At 37.9% G+C, this 19,675-nt stretch overlaps 4 protein-coding genes across 6 annotated transcripts; 1 reads left to right on the top strand and 3 right to left on the bottom strand.

Moving 5' to 3' along the window:
• Positions 1-332: 332 nt before the first annotated feature.
• On the bottom strand, positions 333-3,674 carry LOC125205329 (receptor protein kinase-like protein ZAR1). The gene is made up of 2 exons (XM_048104195.1): positions 1,712-3,674; positions 333-1,166 (listed from the first exon to the last, which is right to left on the bottom strand). Exons 1-2 carry the CDS (start codon positions 3,237-3,239, stop codon positions 526-528), a joined length of 2,169 nt encoding a protein of 722 aa, XP_047960152.1. The 5' UTR covers positions 3,240-3,674; the 3' UTR covers positions 333-525.
• A 3,869-nt stretch (positions 3,675-7,543) lies between these two features.
• On the top strand, positions 7,544-9,310 carry LOC125205717 (OVARIAN TUMOR DOMAIN-containing deubiquitinating enzyme 4-like). 3 transcript variants are annotated; one of them, XM_048104790.1, is made up of 6 exons: positions 7,544-7,648; positions 8,262-8,383; positions 8,487-8,527; positions 8,601-8,699; positions 8,858-9,022; positions 9,112-9,310. In XM_048104790.1, the coding sequence occupies exons 1-6, from the start codon at positions 7,591-7,593 to the stop codon at positions 9,125-9,127; spliced, it is 501 nt and encodes a 166-aa protein (XP_047960747.1). In that variant the 5' UTR covers positions 7,544-7,590; the 3' UTR covers positions 9,128-9,310. The 3 variants fall into 3 exon arrangements, with proteins under 3 accessions (XP_047960747.1, XP_047960746.1, XP_047960748.1); XM_048104789.1 differs by having other exon boundaries at positions 7,544-7,669; XM_048104791.1 differs by lacking the exon at positions 7,544-7,648 and adding an exon at positions 7,797-7,940.
• Positions 9,278-13,999, bottom strand: LOC125205716. The gene is made up of 9 exons (XM_048104788.1): positions 13,833-13,999; positions 12,773-13,472; positions 11,434-12,524; positions 11,054-11,321; positions 10,728-10,952; positions 10,353-10,526; positions 10,041-10,217; positions 9,828-9,941; positions 9,278-9,747 (listed from the first exon to the last, which is right to left on the bottom strand). The coding sequence occupies exons 2-9, from the start codon at positions 13,418-13,420 to the stop codon at positions 9,424-9,426; spliced, it is 3,021 nt and encodes a 1,006-aa protein (XP_047960745.1). The 5' UTR covers positions 13,421-13,472; positions 13,833-13,999; the 3' UTR covers positions 9,278-9,423.
• A 1,599-nt stretch (positions 14,000-15,598) lies between these two features.
• LOC125205821 (NADH dehydrogenase [ubiquinone] flavoprotein 1, mitochondrial) lies at positions 15,599-18,963 on the bottom strand. Its single transcript, XM_048104969.1, has 3 exons — positions 18,826-18,963; positions 16,294-17,762; positions 15,599-15,929 (listed from the first exon to the last, which is right to left on the bottom strand). The coding sequence occupies exons 1-2, from the start codon at positions 18,826-18,828 to the stop codon at positions 16,302-16,304; spliced, it is 1,464 nt and encodes a 487-aa protein (XP_047960926.1). The 5' UTR covers positions 18,829-18,963; the 3' UTR covers positions 15,599-15,929; positions 16,294-16,301.
• Positions 18,964-19,675: the final 712 nt, after the last annotated feature.

Genomic DNA, 19,675 nt, shown 5'->3' with positions numbered 1-19,675 from the left:
TATGAATGTTGTTAAAGTAAAATATAATGGTCTTTTTGTAGATATCCAAAAACATTATAATCAACATATTTGTGTGCATTTTTAGATTTCAAAACTTATTTAATCTATACTCTTTTATAGGTAATAAATTGTTATTTATACATTTGTGATTGTAGACCCCATATAATGATATTGTTTCTCATTTCATAATATTATTTCAAAGTTTGAAATTTGTGCAGAGGACATAAAACGGATTGTGCATTACACAGTGTGAGACTAGTGTATAAAAAAGAAACCATATATCTAGTCTGTTTTTACGTAACACAAGCCATAACACTGCTGCAACATTGAAATGAAAATACAAAATTGAAATAACTATATATAGGCTCGGTTTATTACAAGAAAATACGTTAAAACAGGATAAATTACACCATAGCTAGTTTCCTACTTGGAAGATGCAAAATGAAATTGTAGATAAAATCATAAAAAGAATTATATGGAAACAGAGGGGAAAAAACTCTTCTTGAAACACAAATCCTTAGCCTCTCATCCTCCGACCTTCTCGAGATTCTCCAACACGGTTTTCATCCGCGGCCGGGCATCCGGGTCGCTCTCCGTGCACGCTAGGGCTACATGGAACGCTCCGAGCACTTCCTTTTTGGCATGTACCTCTTGGAGCAACACGGGATCCACCATTTCCGACAACGGGCTCTCCTCTTCGAACCCCTTCCTCACCCACCTCACCAGGTCTAGAATCTCCGTGGAGGTCGAGCTTGTGGGGGAGGAGATCTCCGGAGACTTCCCGGTAAGCAGCTCGAGTAGCACTACTCCAAACGAGTACACATCCCATTTTTGTGTAGGCCGGCCACCGGGGATCCTCGCCTCTGGTGCCCGGTAGTTGTTGACCTTTTCCTGTTGAGGCGCTTTGATATATGGGAGGGCGCCTCCGATGAAGCCACCGGAGGAGGAGGGGTTGTTCCCGGTGATGGTGATGAGTCGGTTGAGGCCAAAATCGGATACGTAGGGCTGGTAGTCGTTGTCTAGGAGGATGTTCGATGGCTTCACATCTGCGTGCACGAATTTCCTCGGGCTGCATTCGTGGAGGTAGGCAAGGCCGCGTGCTGCCCCCTTAGCGATTTTCAGCCGGATCGTCCACGATAACGAGGACGATTGCTGCCCGGCCTTCCCTGTGGTAATAAAATCACAAGACAAATTATTTGATTGGAAACATTTTATGAGTACTAAAGCATATTATAGGATGTCTGACATCAAAACGACGTCGTTCAACCAACTAGAAAGCTTCAATATGTGATGTCATGGTTATCTAATAAATTGGATCATAGTCACTATCAGTCTACCTAAGCAATCTAGGATATGTTGGTATGCAATGATCTCCAACAATAGAGAGAGACAAATAACTTTTTACCTAAATCCTAATCAAAATTATATAAGGATACAAAACATGGTTCCACAAGAATCATTGTCAAATAGCTAACAAGGTACAACAACAACATCATTAGATAAGTTAGATCAAATAATCCCAAAAACACAAAATCATTACTTGTTTTTGTTACTTGTCATTCACATTCCTCTGTCCTAGCCACCAAGCAATTATTCACACATAAAATGAACAAAAGCATATACTATCAAGTAAGGCCACAATTTCTACCTAACAGCAAGATCATGTAAACGCAACGCAGTGTACACGAAAACGAAGAATCGTAGACATTACCACGAAGAGCAGAGGCCAAGCTACCATTAGAGATGAAATCGCTGATGAGAAGCTTCTCATCCGGCGCCCAATAGTACGCCCTCAACTTCACCACATTCGGATGCTTCACCCTCCCAATCGCCTGCACTTCCGAGACAAACTCTTTATACCGTTGCTCCCCTCCTTCCCCCAACCTCCTAACCGCCACTGGAACCCCATTCCCGAGCACAACCTTATACACTATCCCTAAACCACTCTTCCCCAACACATAAGCTGAAGCCCTCAAAAGCTCGTCTAGCTCAAAGTTAAACCCCTTGTCGATGGCTACAAGATCACCCTCTCCACCACTCACCCCACCACTACCATTACCAACGCCACTCGCCCCCTTTTCTGACCCCACCTCCGAGTCATTACTAGGGAAACCCCCAAACCCGAGGCAAGGAAAAGCACAACAACCCGCCCTCTCATTCCCCCCGAGCTTCCCCTTCCCGGTGCAACTACAACCATGAGAATCCTTCCTCTTCCAATACACATACACGATAACCAACCCTACAACCGCTACTCCCACTGCATCAGCCACGGATATTAGTATGATCATTCCCGGCCTCAGCCCCTTTCGCCCCCCAACCCCGTCATTCCCATCCGAACCATACTCAACCCCTGGTGAACTATCTGAGCTAGTGTTCTTGCAAGACCTCTGCAAAGGGAAGCCACACAAACTAGGATTATCCAAGAATGCAGTAGGCCCTTGGTTCGAAAACGACCCCGTTTGAGGAATCTCACCACTCAAATCATTCCCTCTCAGATCAAAACTCACAGTTAGTGGCAAATCACCCAAACTCTTTGGAATACTCCCTCCAAAATGATTGTAAGACAAGTTCAATGTCCCTGACAATGACTTCAACTCCCCCATATCATCCGGGATCGAGCCATTGAACTCGTTCGCAGACAAATCGAGCTGCTCGAGATTAGCCAGCTCCGGAAAAATCCCCTCCGGAATCTGGCCGGAAAACTTGTTTCTAGCCAGAATCAGCCGCTGCAGCTGCCGGCAATTCTGCAAGAACTTCGGCAGCTGCCCGGAAAGCGAATTGTTCGAGAAATCAAGATTCTGCAAGCGAGGGAGGCTGCACAGAGAGGGAGGCAACGAGCCGGAGAGATTGTTTCCGTAGAGGAAAATGCTGTGGAGAGAAGAGGCATTGAACAATTGATCAGGAATTGCGCCGTAGAAATTGTTGTCGTGCAAATTGAGGCGCCGGAGATAGATCAAGCTGCCGAGCTCCGACGGAATGTAGGCGCGGAGATTCTTTCCGGCGAAGGATAATCCGACCACGCGCGGATCGTCGGAGCCGGAGACGTTCATACACGAGATTCCCGACCAGCGGCAGGGCGTGGCGTCGTTCTCGTTCCAATCGGCGAATAAGGCGGCGGCGGCGGCGTCCGCGGCGGATTTTAGAGAGAGGAGAGATAAGCCATCGGGGTTTAAGGAGGAAATGTGAAGGCAGAGATTTAGCAGCAAGAATGCCGACAAATGCAGCTTCTTCAACAACATTCTTCAATCCAAGAGAGAGAGGGATTGAAAAAGCAACGCTTTTTCTTCACTCACAAACACGAACAAAAAGCGGCCCTTTTCAAAATCAGAAAAGAAACAATTTTTTCCTTTTATCTCTGCCGCGAACTAAATGGGAGGGTTCAAGAATCGATTTTTATGGGGGGAAAAGCAGAGCCCTTTTATCACTCGGCACTCAATTCTGAGAATTGCAACTTTCAAGAAACTATTTTGAAGCGAAAGCGCAGCTTTAGCTGCTGCGGCCCTTTGCAACGGTGTAAAAAAAACTGGAATTGAAATGGAATTGGCGACGTGGGAGTTGAGGAATTTATGAGATAAAGACATGAGTAGGAGTCGGGTGGCTGTTGCCTGGGCCCACGCAGGGAGGGCTTCTTTTTCTCTCTCATCATCAAGAGGATGGAGATGACAAAATGAAGAAGGTGAAGAAGTAGAAGAAAAGCAAGATGGGCTTTTTAGTGCAAAATAAAATGTTCTTGCATAATTGATTCTAGTTTTTTTTTTGTCTCTTTTTGGATTTTCTGTTTATTTGTACCGTTTCTGTCTCAAGTTTTTTTTATTTTTTATTTCTACAATGTAAATTCACTAATTTTCGCTTCATGCTCTTGGTGTTAATTTCATAAATATAATGAAAATAGTTTGAGGAATTATACCGAGTTGATATCAATATCATCTGCTATTTAATTTATACTTTTGAGTTTTGAAGTGCATTTAATAGGAGTGGAAAATTAAAATTTCAAAACTCAAATTAAAAATTCACAAAAAGTACATTGTTTGGATATTCAATCGCTTTCTGTCCAACAAAATATGTATGCAATCACATGGAATCAAATCATTAACACTCAAAAATAAACAAATTTTGTAGTTGCAAATTTTGTGTCCAGCTTTCTTTTTTCCTTTAAAGCAGCTGCAATATTTTTAAAAAGGTTAATAGTTACAGTTTATAACTATAAATATTCGTCGCCCCATCCATTGAGTTGGAATAATTTTATAGAAATACAGTACATTTTTAATTTCAGGGTTTGTCTTTTTTTCATGGGGCATGCCATATGTGATTGCTGATTATGTTTGGTAGCTTAGTAAATGTATTTATTGATCATTTATGAATTGTTTGGTGATATGATTTTGCTTACCTATTTCTCATGCAGATAGATAACACAACAACTAAACTCATGCTGTAGTATGCGTCAGAATAGGATGATTATTTAGGTAGTTACGTTGTCTAAAATTTAGCATCAAAATTAAATTTTCTACTTGCCAAACATTCATGCCTTTGACTTCCATTTTTACTAAATCACGCAATCACGTTACTCATTCCATTTTACAATTTGTAGAAAACAAGAATTTTGAAATTTATGAGAAATATCTGTGTTCGATTTATAAATAATTTTAGTAGATCAAATAGGATATTTTTTTATAAAAAATCATGTGCGACGCTTTTCTTCAAATATGTAATAGCAAAAAAAAAAAAGATGAATATTTTCCCCTTATCCCACTTTGATTCGAAACATATGATTGTAAAATTGTGGAATCTTGATTGGGGTAGTATACATAAACAGTCGCCCCACACCACTTATAATTCACAATCATTTTTATCAGTGACACAAATTAAAATGCCAATTAATGATTATACATTTGTTTTTCACCCCAGTTTTGACCTTTTCACTGCCCATTATAAAAACAATAATACAATGATCCACTTAGTATGTTTTAGTGGAGAATGGATCATTACATCTAAATTTTAATCATGAAAAACATGCTTAGAAGCTAACAAAAGAGTGCGTGTGTGTATTTTATTCTAGTTTTATGGAGTAGTAAGTAGGAGTATTTTATTATGTAGTTTTGTCTAGTGGGTATTTGGGTAAGGTGTAAATATTTCCTATTCCAATACAATAAATAGTCTAAAATTTGTATTTAAAATCACAGTGAAGAAATAATTTAGAGAAATCTGTAGCAATTGATGAACATGACATTATTAAAGTATTTGAATTAATTATTTACTTAATTGACCACATAAATGATCCAATACACTTTCTTCATTAAGATTTGTATATATGATGATGATCATAGTTATCATTATAACAAAAATATTATTCATAGGCAATACCATTTGTGAAAAATTAAATTTATGGAAGTATTCTTGTGTTTTAATGCTGAAAACATCAAAACACCTAAAATTATTTATTAGGTAATCTCTTTTAATAACTTCTATATATCTGCATAAATTTACATATGTTCCTTTATTTCTGAGAGGAGGGAGCAGTTGGATATTGGGAATAGTACATATGTTGTTAATTCACAATTGATTAATCGAATGTACGCAGCAATTGCATGTGCCTAGTTCATTTACATACTGTTTTAATATGAACTATTATTAAATAATACTAGTGAAAATGTCACCCTCATTTAGTTATTAATTATTATCCACTATTACTATATGATAATAAAGTACTATAAACTACTATCATTTCACACCGCTCAACTCACACCGCATTTAATGTTCTTACATCTCATTCTTAAAAATATCTCAATCTAAGTGAAAACTGATTACAATTCAACTTTTTCAATGTATTTACTTAACATGGTATTTTTAGATTTAATAATATTGAATGGTGAAAATAATAGTGTCATCATCGAATTAAGAGAGGGCTGTGTGATTAGTGATAATGATTTGCGTAGTGTAGAAGATGAGTTATAAAATGTAGAAGCAACAAACAATCTTTAGCTTGATAGCAAAGATAATCAATTCTCTTTCATATTGATATATGTAAATGAATAAAATGGAGGGCCCCATTTCTTCATATAGGGGTATTGATTTGGCTTGGGCTTGAATTAGGTGACAAGCAAAGCTCCATTTTGCATTATTCTACTCCCATTATTATTAGGGCTATCATCACATCATGTATACTCCAAAATAGGAGAGAGAACAATACACCAACACAAGTGTCCAAACGCAAAGCAGCTCGTTTCATGTTTGTCATAAAATAAAATAAAATAGTTTTCCCTAAAAAAGGCAATTGGAATATTTGTTTGGCTGTGACACATATATATGAAGTTGTCGGTACATAGAGAAGTTGGGCTGGCTTGAAAGCAGTCTTGATTGGGTTTTTAGAATAAGGCCCAATATAAAGCCTCCTTCACACGTTTGGAGGGAATCGGATCCAATCTGATCCGAATAGCCCATTCCGATTTTAACCAGGTAAATTGGGATTTTTTTGGAGTACTGCTCCATCCGTTCCTTCTTAGTTGAGTCATTTTTTCATTTCAGAAAGTTTCTTCATAATTGAGTCATTTGCATATATGGTACTCCCTCCGTTTCTTCATAGTTGAGTCATTTTACCATTTCGGGAAGTTTCTTCATAGTTGAGTCATTTTACCATTTCGGAAAGTTTCTTCATAGTTGAGTCGTTTCCTTATATGATAACTTTTTCCTCTTCCTGACTTTACTATCTCTTACTTTATTCTCACTACTTTATTCACTTTATACTTTATTCTCTCTACCTTTTTTCTCTCTCTTACTTTTTATCTATTTATTTAACACACCCAACATTCATTTCTAAAAATCCGTGCCGAAAAGTTCTGTCTCGACTATGAAGAAATGGAGGGAGTAACTTTTTTTCCTTTCTTACTTTACTCTCTATTACTTTAATATCTGTACTTTATCCACTTTATAATTTATTCTCTTACATTTTCCTTTTTCTTATTTTTTTTATCTATTTATTTAACACACTCAACATTTATTTCTAAAACTTTGTGCCAAATTTTTTTGTCTTAACTATGAAGACAACGGAGAGAGTATTTATTAGTAGTAATATCAACTGTAGTCAAATTTTACCCTTGGGTAGTAGATATTCAAATATGTGTTATCTTTTGAGTCTAAAGATTTATTTGAAGAAGCACAATGTTAGTTCTTTTTTTCAAGACTAAAAAACTCTTTTTGAGGGGGAAAAAGCCAAAATCTTGTGATCTGGCTAAATTAGAAGAGTCAAATGACGAATAAACTCTGCTAAAAAATTAAGCAAACTTTATGAAGTGGATAAAGTGGTCAAATAACGAATCTCAGTTTCCGAACTCATTATCTCGTGGGGAACCCGGTGAGTCAACTCGAGGCGACCGAGTCACATCTCCTCTGCATAACGCCTGAATCGAATTTGATACCGACTGTGGTGTAAAAGGTTGAATCATCCGCTTTACAGCAGAGACATTATGCTCACTTTTGACGACGTCCTGTAGCTTTCATCGCCATCAAATATCGGGTAAGAATTTGCAAAAATGCCGTAGAATTTTGATTCTGGAAAAAAACACGAAAGAGATAAACCAATTCTATTTTACTAGTATGCCATTTCGTTGCTTGAAATCTCAATTTTCCATGCGTAGATCTGACATTTCGCTCGGTAACGATCTCCAGTCTATTTGTATGTTATCGACTTTTTTTATAAATAATTTATTGATTGTTTCATGAGAATTGATAATGAGTGATTGGTGACGCCATAGTTAGGTTGCTTGTTTGAAGCTGAGATCATCTCGGCCACGTTTTAGCTTATTCCTTTCGTCGGATTCACACTATCTATAGCGTGTTTATGATTATTAGCAGCTCGTATTTTTGGAAGTCAGCTTCAAAAGTTTTTTTCCCCAACATTTTGGGAAATTCATTGGTTTGATTTTTGAACATGGATTTAAGTTCAGGTACGTAAACATAAATTCTAGAGAGAGGAGAACTAAGCACTCTCTTAAATAAAAAATTGTTTGATTTTTATGACTCAATTTTAGCAAAATTTTATCACTGTTTTGTGGATTTTTGTGACTGTGAAAATGGTATTGTTCCATAATTGCTGCTGTATTGGTTTCTTGAATAGCTAGCTGACAACTGATAAACTTTGATGCTCCATTTTGTTGTTTTTTGTGATCATGGTAATGGTGTTGTTCCACACTAAGATTTGGCTCAAGTTTTGATTAGTTTATTGGATAGTTAGGTTGGGTGAGACAATTGATAAAAATGTGATGCAGGGATACCGGGCGATGGTAGGTGTCTGTTCCGGTCTGTAGTTCATGGTGCTTGTCTAAGGGCCGGAAAGCCCTCTCCAAATGAAAGCCACGAGAAGGAACTTGCAGACGAGCTTCGTGCAGCTGTAGAAATCTCTTCCTTTTGATGTTTTGTCTGTCACTGAGGGAATTCATGTGCTTGTTTTGCATCTTGCTTAGAAAGATGGGATCCCTCGTGTTTTTTTGCAGGTTGCTGATGAATTTATAAAAAGACGAGCTGATTCTGAATGGTATGGCTGTTCGTTATAATAAGTTTGGATTCATTCATCAATCAGTAAATGGAGCTTTTTCGGGTATTATCAGGTTCATTGAAGGTGATTTCGACTCTTATGTTGCGAAGATGCGACAGCCACACGTGTGGGGAGGGGAACCAGAGCTGCTAATGTCGTCGTATGTTCTACAGTAGGTGTTCTTCTGTTTTGTTTCATGGATCTTATCTTTTGCACTCTTGAAAGACCCCTCTTTATCCATGGAGAAATTGTCATCACCCTGTGTTTCTTCGTCTAAGTTATTTTGATGAAGAGTTTTGTAAAAAAATATGTCGAGGAATATGTTTTCAGGTTGCCAATAACAGTTCACATGTGGGATAAGAAGAAGAATTCCCTCAAGATTATAGCTGAATACGGTCAAGAATATGGGAAGGAGAATCCGATTTGTGTATTGTACCATGGCTACGGGCACTATGATGCGTTGCAGAGCCCTTCCGATGGTCTGCAGACGAAGCTGTAAGTCTCCGTTGCTCTCTCTCGTGTCAAGGTGTGGCATTTGCCATGACCCTAAGAGATGAAAATGCTTTTTCTTTTCGACTTTGCAGGAGCAAGAGATGGTGACATATGTAACAACTGATCAGCATCACATTCAAGAATGGCAGAAACATGTATACGAAAAAGGGAAGATATAACTTCCCTTTGTTACTCCAATGAAATTATCTGCCTCATTATTTAGGAAAAGTTTATGCACTTATAACTCTATTCCAACTCTGACAAATGAAGGTAGCATGATTTGACATTTAATCATACATAAGATTATGTGTGACAGTTTGACAGATGAATTCAGACAATTTAAAACTGTCCGAGTCCTCAAAATTTATACAGATAGGTGTACAAACATATAGTGTTATGAGACCCTATTCATCTTTCCATATCTCCCTCAATAGCTGATACCTGACAACACTTCTGCCTCCTTTCTCCGTTGCCATCGAGGCGAGCTTTGCCAGAGCAGAACTCTGGAAGCTATCTGGGACGATAGATGTGAAAGATGAGTCGAGCTCGTCTAGTTCATCATCACTATTGTAGGATTTCTTGAGTGATGATAGTCTGCTGCTCTGGATCACTTGGCTACCAACTTCTCCCACACAAGTTAGTAAAGCTGCTGAAGGAGGTGTATATTTTATAGGATTTGCAGTGCAAGGAAAGCTTGTGAGTATGTCTTCTGAAGCATCTGATTCCTCCTAAAAATCAAGAAATACCAGCTAAATAACATAAACAATTGTTGTTACAATGACGAATAAACCATGTATCACCCACCAACCTCAGTTTCGAGGGCATCGATGATGCTCTGTGGAATGGGATCTGGACAGAATTCGTCTGGTACGAAGCTATTCAGCACCCGCTTAATTATTGTAGGACCAAATAATGGGCAGACCTTCAGATAAAAAGGAATGAGTATGAACAAAAAATGCTTAGTGCTAATGTAGAAAAATTGTTGTTTTGAGTAGACGATTATAAGTTGATGTTGGCGTACTTCTTTTCTGGTAGAAGGGTCAGCAAGCATTCCGAAAGGTAGCATCATTAGATCACTCAAAGAGTGGAGAAGACGAAACGCCTTGAATGATTTCCCATCCCCACAAACCCCCCCATGCTCAGTTGAGTCATCTTCTAGGCCAAAGAGATCAGTAAGCCATCTTGACCAGTTCCCAATCTGCAAAAGTTCACAAGGAATAAACAATTAGCTAGCAGCATTTCCACGACATTAGTTCTTGGTTTCATTGTCCAAATATGTCGTTAAGAAAACAAGTTTAGCAAAATAGACTACACAATGAACCATGTTACTTACAGAGTTTTTTAGTTCCACGCCAGCACCAAAGCTTGACTGCCCATGTGGTATTGGCAGCACTTTAGATTCACTGATCGGATCTGAGATGGGATCGGTAGGCATTTCTTCAGCAGATTCGCGTAGAATAGCATTGAACATTGCCATATCCAGCCTATCAATCAATTGCTCCATTACCTGAACAACACAACCAAAAACATTCCAAAACTACTTAATGATCCCTGATATTACCACACAACTAACTGGGGAGGGTCCAGTGATGAGGTTTTTTCCCAAAATCTCAGAAACTGAAATATATTAAATCTAAATCAAAAGTCTTGTATGTTCACTAAATGATGAGATGCTTGAATTTTTGAACATGCTTAGCTTGTAACATACCAGTCTAACCAGCACAGACAAGCAGCCGCACTCATGTCCTCCTGCTCGCAGTGGACAAAGCCTTTCACGGGCTTCTTTGAATGCTTTCTCCCATAACTCAATAGAGAAATTCTGCTGTTCAGGGTTACCCAAACTGTTTCTTCTTCCACATGTCTTCTTTGTCCCTGAGCGTGGGCTGATATCACTAACTTTTGCAACTGTGGGTTGCATATGCGGTGTAAAAGTCTGCAGTTCAGAGGTGACCACAAATTATCTCAAAATTGTGCAGATCAGAGAAGTTATACATAATTAACAAAGCAAGGAGAAAAGAGAGCCAAAAAATCAACCTGCCACCATAAAGATTCTATTATTCGAGAGAAAAGCCAAGATTCGACTTTTTCTAATGCAATAATAAATGTTGAGACATCTTCCTTATCATCAGATTCATTAGTTGAAGTAGATTGCTCTCGCTCCAAATGGGAGGAATCCTTCGATGTTAATCCAGACCAAGAGCCAGTACTTTTGCTTTCTGATCTACTGCAATTCGATAACTCTGCAGCGGTTTGGCTGACAATGGCCCTCAACATTATCGAGTTCGATAACCAGAACGTCAACCTGTCAAGAAAATCTTCCACTTGGTGAGATGGTAGGCATGACTAAGAAGAAAAATAATGAAATTGAATTCAAACAGTTTTCATATTATAGACACAATAAAAGGAAAAAACACCTTGGAACATCATGCCCACATGATTTAGAAACCAAAACTAATCCAGAGACCGCCGCTCTTGCTGCACTTGCCCTTTTAGCTTGAGAGCCTGCTTTGCAAGCATCAATATAAAATCTGGACAGACGTCGAGCTGGGGTGTGGACCTTATTTACTGAACTTGCATGTTCGGCTACTATGGAATACAATCCAACCTCAGTAGCTGCTGCTTCCCTTAATTCCTCCCGAAGCATCTGAATTGTCGTTTTCCATTCATCTCTGCATTCTGGGGGTCCGGTCGTTGGCTCTATTGCTACACCATGTTCACTTTTCTTTTTAGAGGCATATGGTAATTCAATTCTTGTTTTTGATTCATCTATGAAGTCTGGTAGTTCCGTCTTTGGCTCTATTACTACACCAAGTCCACCTTTCTTTTGAGAGGCATATGCTATGTCTGGGTTAAGCTCATTTTCCCCGGCATAAATGTCTTCGGTTCCTTCAACCAAACTATGTTTACGGACAGATTTCACATTCTGAGCTTTCATACTGCTTGATAGTGGAACCTCTGGTGTTTTCTCACTCATCCCTGTTGCCTGTCCTCTGACAGCATCTTCTGACATGTGCTGAACTAATATATTATCCGTAGAATGTGCCATCTCTTCTATGATATGGTCATCTGTTTTCTTTTTCTCCTCAGCACTCACCATGCTAACAAGTGGATCGTGTGTTTGATTACTATCCTCAAGTAACTCAGTTGCTTGAGTAGCATGGTAGCCCAGAGAGTTGGCAGGGTCGGACACGTGCTTTTTCCCAATACGTTTATGCTCGTACTTAGAAATCACTTCATGAGAACTAGAGGAAGCACTTTCCTGCAAAAAAGATGCAACTACAGAGTTGGCTTTTGCATTTGCATCTTGTCGACTTACGGATGAGGGAAAAGTTCTAAGGAGGGTGGTCTCAGAGTTCTTCTTGACAGATGTCATGCTTCGCTCACGAAACTTCGAAGGAAAATTATTATCACTTTCTTGCTTCTGAGTCTCTGATGATGTATCAGTGGGTGGTAGTCTCCCATTCCTCTTCTTCTCTGAGTCATTTGCAGCATGTCCATATCCATTCTGCATTTAGCTACAAATTATTAGTACTACAAAGTAAATGCACAACATGCCAGAAAAAGGAAACCTCAAACTGATGGTATATTCATAACCTTTATCTATTTTCTTTCTTTACATACATAATCAGAAGAAGCAAAGAACTTTGTTAGAATGGATTTCTAAATGAAGTAAGATAAGAAAGAAAACCAAAGGAAGAACGGCAAAATAACAAAAGCCAAAGTGAAATATCCATTAATGAGTATGTTTCTTACCTTCTCACTCTGAGATGGTGAAGATGTTCCAACCTCAAAGGCAGATGACCCCGTAGTCCTTGATGATCGGGAAGAAACATCATCATCGTCATCATCCGTAATCGAAGCAATTTCCAGGTCATCATTATCATTATCCAAAGATGTTTGCTTCGATAGGCCAACGCTAGGAGATGAGTTAGAGCTCTCCTTCTCAACCGGCTCCAAACCAATCACCAGAGCCGGTTGCACCGAGCCATTGGAGCTCCTCTTCAAGTTCAACGGAACATTAATGCTTAATAAACTCTCTATCACTCCATAATCTGCAAGGTTTAGCACAGCCGTCCCAAGAAGCTGCCCTTTAGCCCTATCCTTACGCGGCACAAACAAGCTAAACTCCAAATTGTTCTTCTGAAACTTATCTTGAGACTTCTTATCAGCAAAAAGAATCAATGGAAGCTTGAAAGACTCTGTGAAGACGACTTTCGAATTCTGAGCAGCAGAAAGAAACGACCCCGAATACTGACTGCCATTTTCCCATTGAAGCAACACTTTTTGGACAGATCTTAGGGATTCTGAAGGAGGCCAAGGCCTTATCTCCTGTACATGAACAATGTACTCCACCTTTACCGAAGCCCCTCTCCGGTGCTTCGATCTAAGCCCGAGAACCATAGCTTAAGAGAGCTATCAATAGACTGCCTCTTGATCAAGCAAACCCCAACAACTGCATCAAAATTTGATATATTCCATTAACAACAACAACACTAATGCACTATGAACAGAAATACACAGTATTTTGCAGATAAATGCAATCTAGAACATAGACAGCAAATCATTGATCACACATTCTTTCAATCTAGCTTCCTAATTCTAATCAGAAACAAGCAGAGTATCAATATCAGCATGCTATGAGATTATGATTATTCACATCACCAAAATGAGCTAAGGAATTACCGATTAGTGATTAATTCGCATCACATAAAGCAAAATTCACTCATCACAAAGCATAAAAAGATGGTTGAAACCAACAACAAATCATTCCATCCACGAAAAGCGAAAACCGAGGCGAATTAAAGTGATGTACCTAGATTCGAGTGCAATGATGGAGTAGTAAATGGTAAACAGAACTCCGCTTTCTCCAATCCTTTTATCAGTATTTCTTCATCTCATTGTCTGGCAGCGGCATTTCTTTTGATTGCAGAGAAAGTAAGAGCGAGAAAATGACTAATCAAGAGAGAGAGAGTCCACTGATTTGAGCTTTCTTCACTGTAAAATGTAAATGGTGTTTACAATTACTGATTAATCAATGAATAGTTATTGTTAGATTTGGATTTGACTGATATTCGTTTATTGTAAGCTAAGTTACTTATTAATTTGGAGTTTTGCGTCGACGCTCTGTGAATCAAAATTAAAAATTAAGATCCTATTTGTTTGGTTTTTCTATTTTACTTAATATTTATTTGGTGTTGATCCGGTTTAGTATTAGTTAAAACGTAGTCCTGCATAAAATGCAACAAATGGAACTTAAACCTAATTTGAATTTAGTTTAATAAATGAAAACGAACATAATAAGTCACTCAATTTAATCAATTCTCTTTGCTGATAAAAAAATATTATGAACATCAGCTACTCCCTCCGTCCCAATTAAGTTAAATCCGAGAAGTTGTATAAATTCTAATTTTCTAATTTTAAAAGAATATTTATAATAATAGTAAGTGAATTAATTGAGGAGTAAAAAATTAGAATTAAAATGTTAATTTTGGTTAAAATTGGGATTAAACTCGTTGACCGTTAGTTTCTAACCGAATATTGACGGAGGACCAAAATGATCAAATTTCTATATGTGCAGGACCAAAAAATTCAAAAGATAGTTTATGACTAAAAATATAAAATGACCATATGTTCAGGACCAATTTTGGCCTTTAGTCTTTATTTTATTATCATTTAACTCATTTAACACATTTTTCACTCCATCACCTATTTTACTCTTTCTTAATTTTCCTAGTCTATTTTATCATTTAATACATTCAAAAGTCAAAATAATTTCTCAATGTCTGTATCCAAAATAAATAACCATTGGAATGGAAGTGCTACTAATATAGCTATAATTATAATGAAAGCAGGTAATGATCGCCGCAATTGTCGGCTAAAAGTTCATAAATGCTGACGATAATACACGTCAGATATTTTGAATTTGTTAATAGTGGTAATTATCAAATCCTTGACTTTCAAAAATTATTGCACCATGTTTTTCTAGAAAAGTATAGAAAATTATAAATATTTCGTTGAAGAGTAGGAGTATTATACATTTGCAATTGAGATGCCGAATATTTGAAAATTATTGATTAGTTAACGCGGTTAAGATTGGAATAGATCCATCCTAAATGCACGAGTCCGCGCCAATTTATTATTCACAACCATAGGAAAACTCAACTACCATTTTCTTTATTACTATTCTTTTTTTGGAATAAGTTTGAGTTATATATTCCAAAGGGAAAAAGAATTAATATGCAAATAATCTAATTATAATTCAATTAAATAAAAGCTGAGCCAGAAACATGATAAATTTTCAATTTGGATTATGATGGGAACACTATGGTAGTGTACTAGTATTTTTTTTTTCTTTGGATAGTGCATGTCAGCATGGGTTGTTTTTTCAAAGTAATACTACTAGTATAATAAAACATCAATACATACATCATAAATTGATTATTGATCATTTCGGCCCGCATAAATTCACATCCACAAAACAACCCATCATGAGACAGATCAAGCGATTTCGAATAAGACAATCATAAACATAAAAAAGTTGGCATATTTTCTACAAATATCTAAAATAATAATCTGACATAGTCATCAACAGGAATCAAATTAAACATTATGTCCGTGAGATATGAGCAATCAATAGTTTTCGGTATAAAGACATGAACATCCTTCAAAAATTATTGCCAGAATTACACACGGACAAACTGTTTGAAAGGTTCTTCAAGCAATAAAAATCCAGATAGAATGAAACTTCAGCTCACATGCTTAGCTGAATGAAGAACTTGGAACATATAAAAGTATAATTTTAATGCAAATCAAAGTTGCACATGTGGCTGGAAGAACGGATCAAATTCTGAAATCTCTCCACTTCTAAGAGCTTATTCGATGTAATCTAACAGTAAATGTGATCCCTGCAAAACCTGAAAATATGTTATGCAGAAGCTTTGAGTTTGTTTCAATATAACAGGAAACCAATCAGAGACCAGAATCAAGTTCAGGCTTATTCCTCCCTAGGCTTCAAATCAAGAGAGTAGAGTTTCTAAGAAGGATAGATCTCAATCCAGAGTAGTGCACAATAACTTATTTGCAAAATCATGAAGATCACAAGCATCAGCCTTCAGATTCAAAATAGAGTTAAGGAATGTCATTTGACAACATATCATGGTAATACAATTGCAGCATGACATAAACTATCCTAATGTTCTTCATACGATGAATTCTTCTGTCCAGCCTAAAATGGCATCAGTTAAATTAAGCAGATTAACTTACTCAAACTAAAGTAGTAGGATCAAGCAGCAGCAGCCTGTCGTAACTCTCTGTCCGCCCTCTCCCTGATCCTCCTCTCCATTTCTGGCCTAAAGTGCCTAATAAGTCCCTGAACTGGCCAAGCAGCAGCATCTCCCAATGCACAAATGGTGTGCCCTTCAATCTGCTTGGTCACTTCCTGGAGCATGTCAATCTCCTCTAGCTTTGCGTTTCCTACTTTCATTCTCTCCATAATCATCCAGAGCCATCCAGTACCTTCTCTGCAAGGTGTACACTGGCCGCAACTCTCATGCTTATAAAAGTAAGAGAGCCTAGCAATGGCATCAACAACATCAGTGGACTTATCCATCACAATGACAGCAGCAGTTCCCAACCCTGACTGGACGGCTTTAAGAGCATCGAAATCCATGAGCACATCCTCACATAAGTGCTTGGGAATCAGTGGAACAGATGAACCGCCGGGAATAACAGCAAGTAAATTGTCCCATCCACCACGAACACCACCACAGTGTCTCTCTATAAGCTCTTTCAATGGAATACTCATCTCCTCTTCAACAGTACAAGGTTTATTTACATGCCCTGATATGCAGAAAAGTTTTGTTCCAGAATTGTTTTTCCTGCCAAAACTAGCAAACCATTCCGGGCCCCGCCTCAAAATGGTGGGTGAAACAGCCACTGTTTCAACGTTCGTAACAGTTGTGGGGCAACCATATAGCCCAGCATTGGCTGGAAAAGGAGGCTTCAACCTGGGCTTTCCTTGCTTACCCTCAAGGCTCTCTAATAGAGCTGTCTCTTCGCCACATATATAAGCACCAGCACCAAAGTGGATATGCACATCAAAATCATAACCTGATCCACATGCATTCTTTCCCAACAATCCAGCTGCATAAGCTTCTTTCCTGGCCTTCTCGAGATTCAGTCTTTCATTCACATACTCACCACGAATATAAATATATGCAGCTCTAGCCCTCATCCCAACTCCCGCTATAAGACAACCTTCTAGCAGTTTATGGGGATCATGTCGCATAATTTCTCTATCTTTACATGTTCCAGGTTCACTTTCATCAGCATTAACAACAAGATAGGAAGGGCGGCCATCAGATGCCTTTGGCATAAAGGACCATTTAAGTCCAGAGGGAAAACCAGCACCACCACGGCCTCGAAGTCCCGATTTCTTCATTTCATTGACAATCCAATCAGCTCCTTTGACAACTAGATCTTTTGTCCTGTACCAGTCTCCACGTTTCATTGCACCTTTCAGGAAAGGATCATGCAAACCATATACATTAGTGAAGATACGGTCCTCATCTTTCAGGCCGCCAAAGTGGGTCTTCTCTGGAGGTGGCGGAGGGGGCGGAGGCTGTGGGGTGGCAGAAGGTGTAGCAGCCTGTGTGCTAAGTAATCTACGCACGAGGCCAAAATTCTCACTGGAGCGCTGAAACAAAGCAGTCTTTTGTAGAGACAGGATGCCCTTCATAGGAGCCTGATGAAACATTAAAATAGTAATGGAAAAATAAAAGGTTAGTTTTCAGGTTGTAATGTTGTAAGCATATGGAAATTCCTCCTCCTACAAACAACACATGCTACTTTAAAAACATTTACAATAACACAAGCAAAACCAGATACACAATGAGAAAAGTGAACCAAACAGTATCATACACACAAGAATACAGGCACTCAAAGACTTCAAGGATATCTGCTATCATCTATACTTAATTCAAGATCTGGATAATCAAATTTTTGTTGTCTCAACAAACAAGACATGTAAGGGGATAGAAGGCTTAAGGCAAAGGCTATGTGAATATAAACTCTCGTATTGTAAATGTAATAGTTACCCAATTTTTTTTAATATTTTTAAACTCAAAGTTGATAAGACCAAGAGCTCTGTAATCAGACTCCATGGTCCCAGATGCAAGCGCAATGAGTTGCCTTTATTGCAATCGAGAAGTGCAACTAACTAAGCTCATACAGATTTTGAAATCACCTCAGAACATCTACTTCATGTACAAGTAGAGTCACTCAATCTGTTTTCCAACACCAAGAGGAACCCCTCACAAGTCACACCCTCTATCAATCAACTGAATGAAACTCCACAGCACCCTAGAAATTAAGGAGCAAGCTACAAACTGCAATGTACCTCATTTTTAAGACATGAATTCGAATACTTACAAAAACTTCATTTTGTCCTAAATAGACTATAATTCGTTTTTAATTTAAATGGCATCAACGCGCGCCCAACCTAGAACCGTGCGCAAGTACGTTGTCTCAATATAAATAAAAAAACTAGGGTTCGATCTATTTGCAGTGATAGATAAATTTTATCATCCCAAATTCACTCGTCATCTGATTCCAATTAAAAAAAGGTTAGAGCTTCGTTTCTGAGCTCCTCAACGAATAAATTGATATTTTTTCATTTTTAAACAATCCAATGAACTAGATCCAAATTTCACATAAAACCAGAGAGCAATTCCGAAATAGTTGAAATAATTTATGCAAAGAAAAAAGAAAAATATGAAGTAACAGTTGGAGTCGGAAACAACGCATACCATATGGCATCAAAATTTACGAGCTGAGCTGCTGCAATTGAACAGAGACCGCGATAGACAGATGCGGGAAGATGAAGAGAGTGGGGGAGGAGGAGGGAGAAACACAAAATAGAAAGCGAGCTGAGCAGTCCTTATGTGGTCAAGTCTACGATAGTTCTGGTGAGGCTGACCATACGACGGTCTAGATGTGATTTTCTTTTTCTATTTGACTAATATGACAATCCAACGGTTCAGAAGCGAGGATCACTCTGCGATTGTCGAAATGGACACGTGGTAATATCTATGTCAACAAAATGCATAAAAACTAATTTGGGGTAAAATTCATGTTGGGCCTTAAATATAAATTGGACTGAGCTTTATTTTTGTCAATGGGCTTCTGCTTGAATTGGGATTAAATAGGGATATTTCATTTATGGACCATACGTTATAAACTTTAGGCATGATCTAAGGGGCGGGTGGTATCCTGAAAGTTTTTAGTTTCTCTAATAATCATTCTATTTTGGTATTTTCGTTCATCTACGAATAAATATCTCATTTGTCTTTTACTCTTCCTTTTAGTAAAGGGCCCATATTGATATTTCACTATTTTTATCCCATTTGCATTTTATTATAAATTTAATATATAAAAATAGGATGCAATATTTCAAATTCCTTTTTTCATTCTACTTTTTACTACTATTATATTTCTGAAAACTTATAAGTCAAACTAAGCTTTTTATTTGTAGACACTAGTGCTTATACAGTTATACGTCAATAATCTTGATTATCAGTAGAATATTACATGGTTTAGCGCTTAGCGGCAAAAAAAAAAAAGTCGATAAACCTCGTTTCTTGTAGTTATTGGACTAGA

This window comes from Salvia hispanica, chromosome 2 (assembly GCF_023119035.1).
Source record: "Salvia hispanica cultivar TCC Black 2014 chromosome 2, UniMelb_Shisp_WGS_1.0, whole genome shotgun sequence".
In the NCBI taxonomy this organism is placed as follows: domain Eukaryota; kingdom Viridiplantae; phylum Streptophyta; class Magnoliopsida; order Lamiales; family Lamiaceae; genus Salvia; species Salvia hispanica.
Note: the sequence above shows the minus strand (reverse complement) of the source record. Positions and strands in the feature narration are given on the sequence as shown.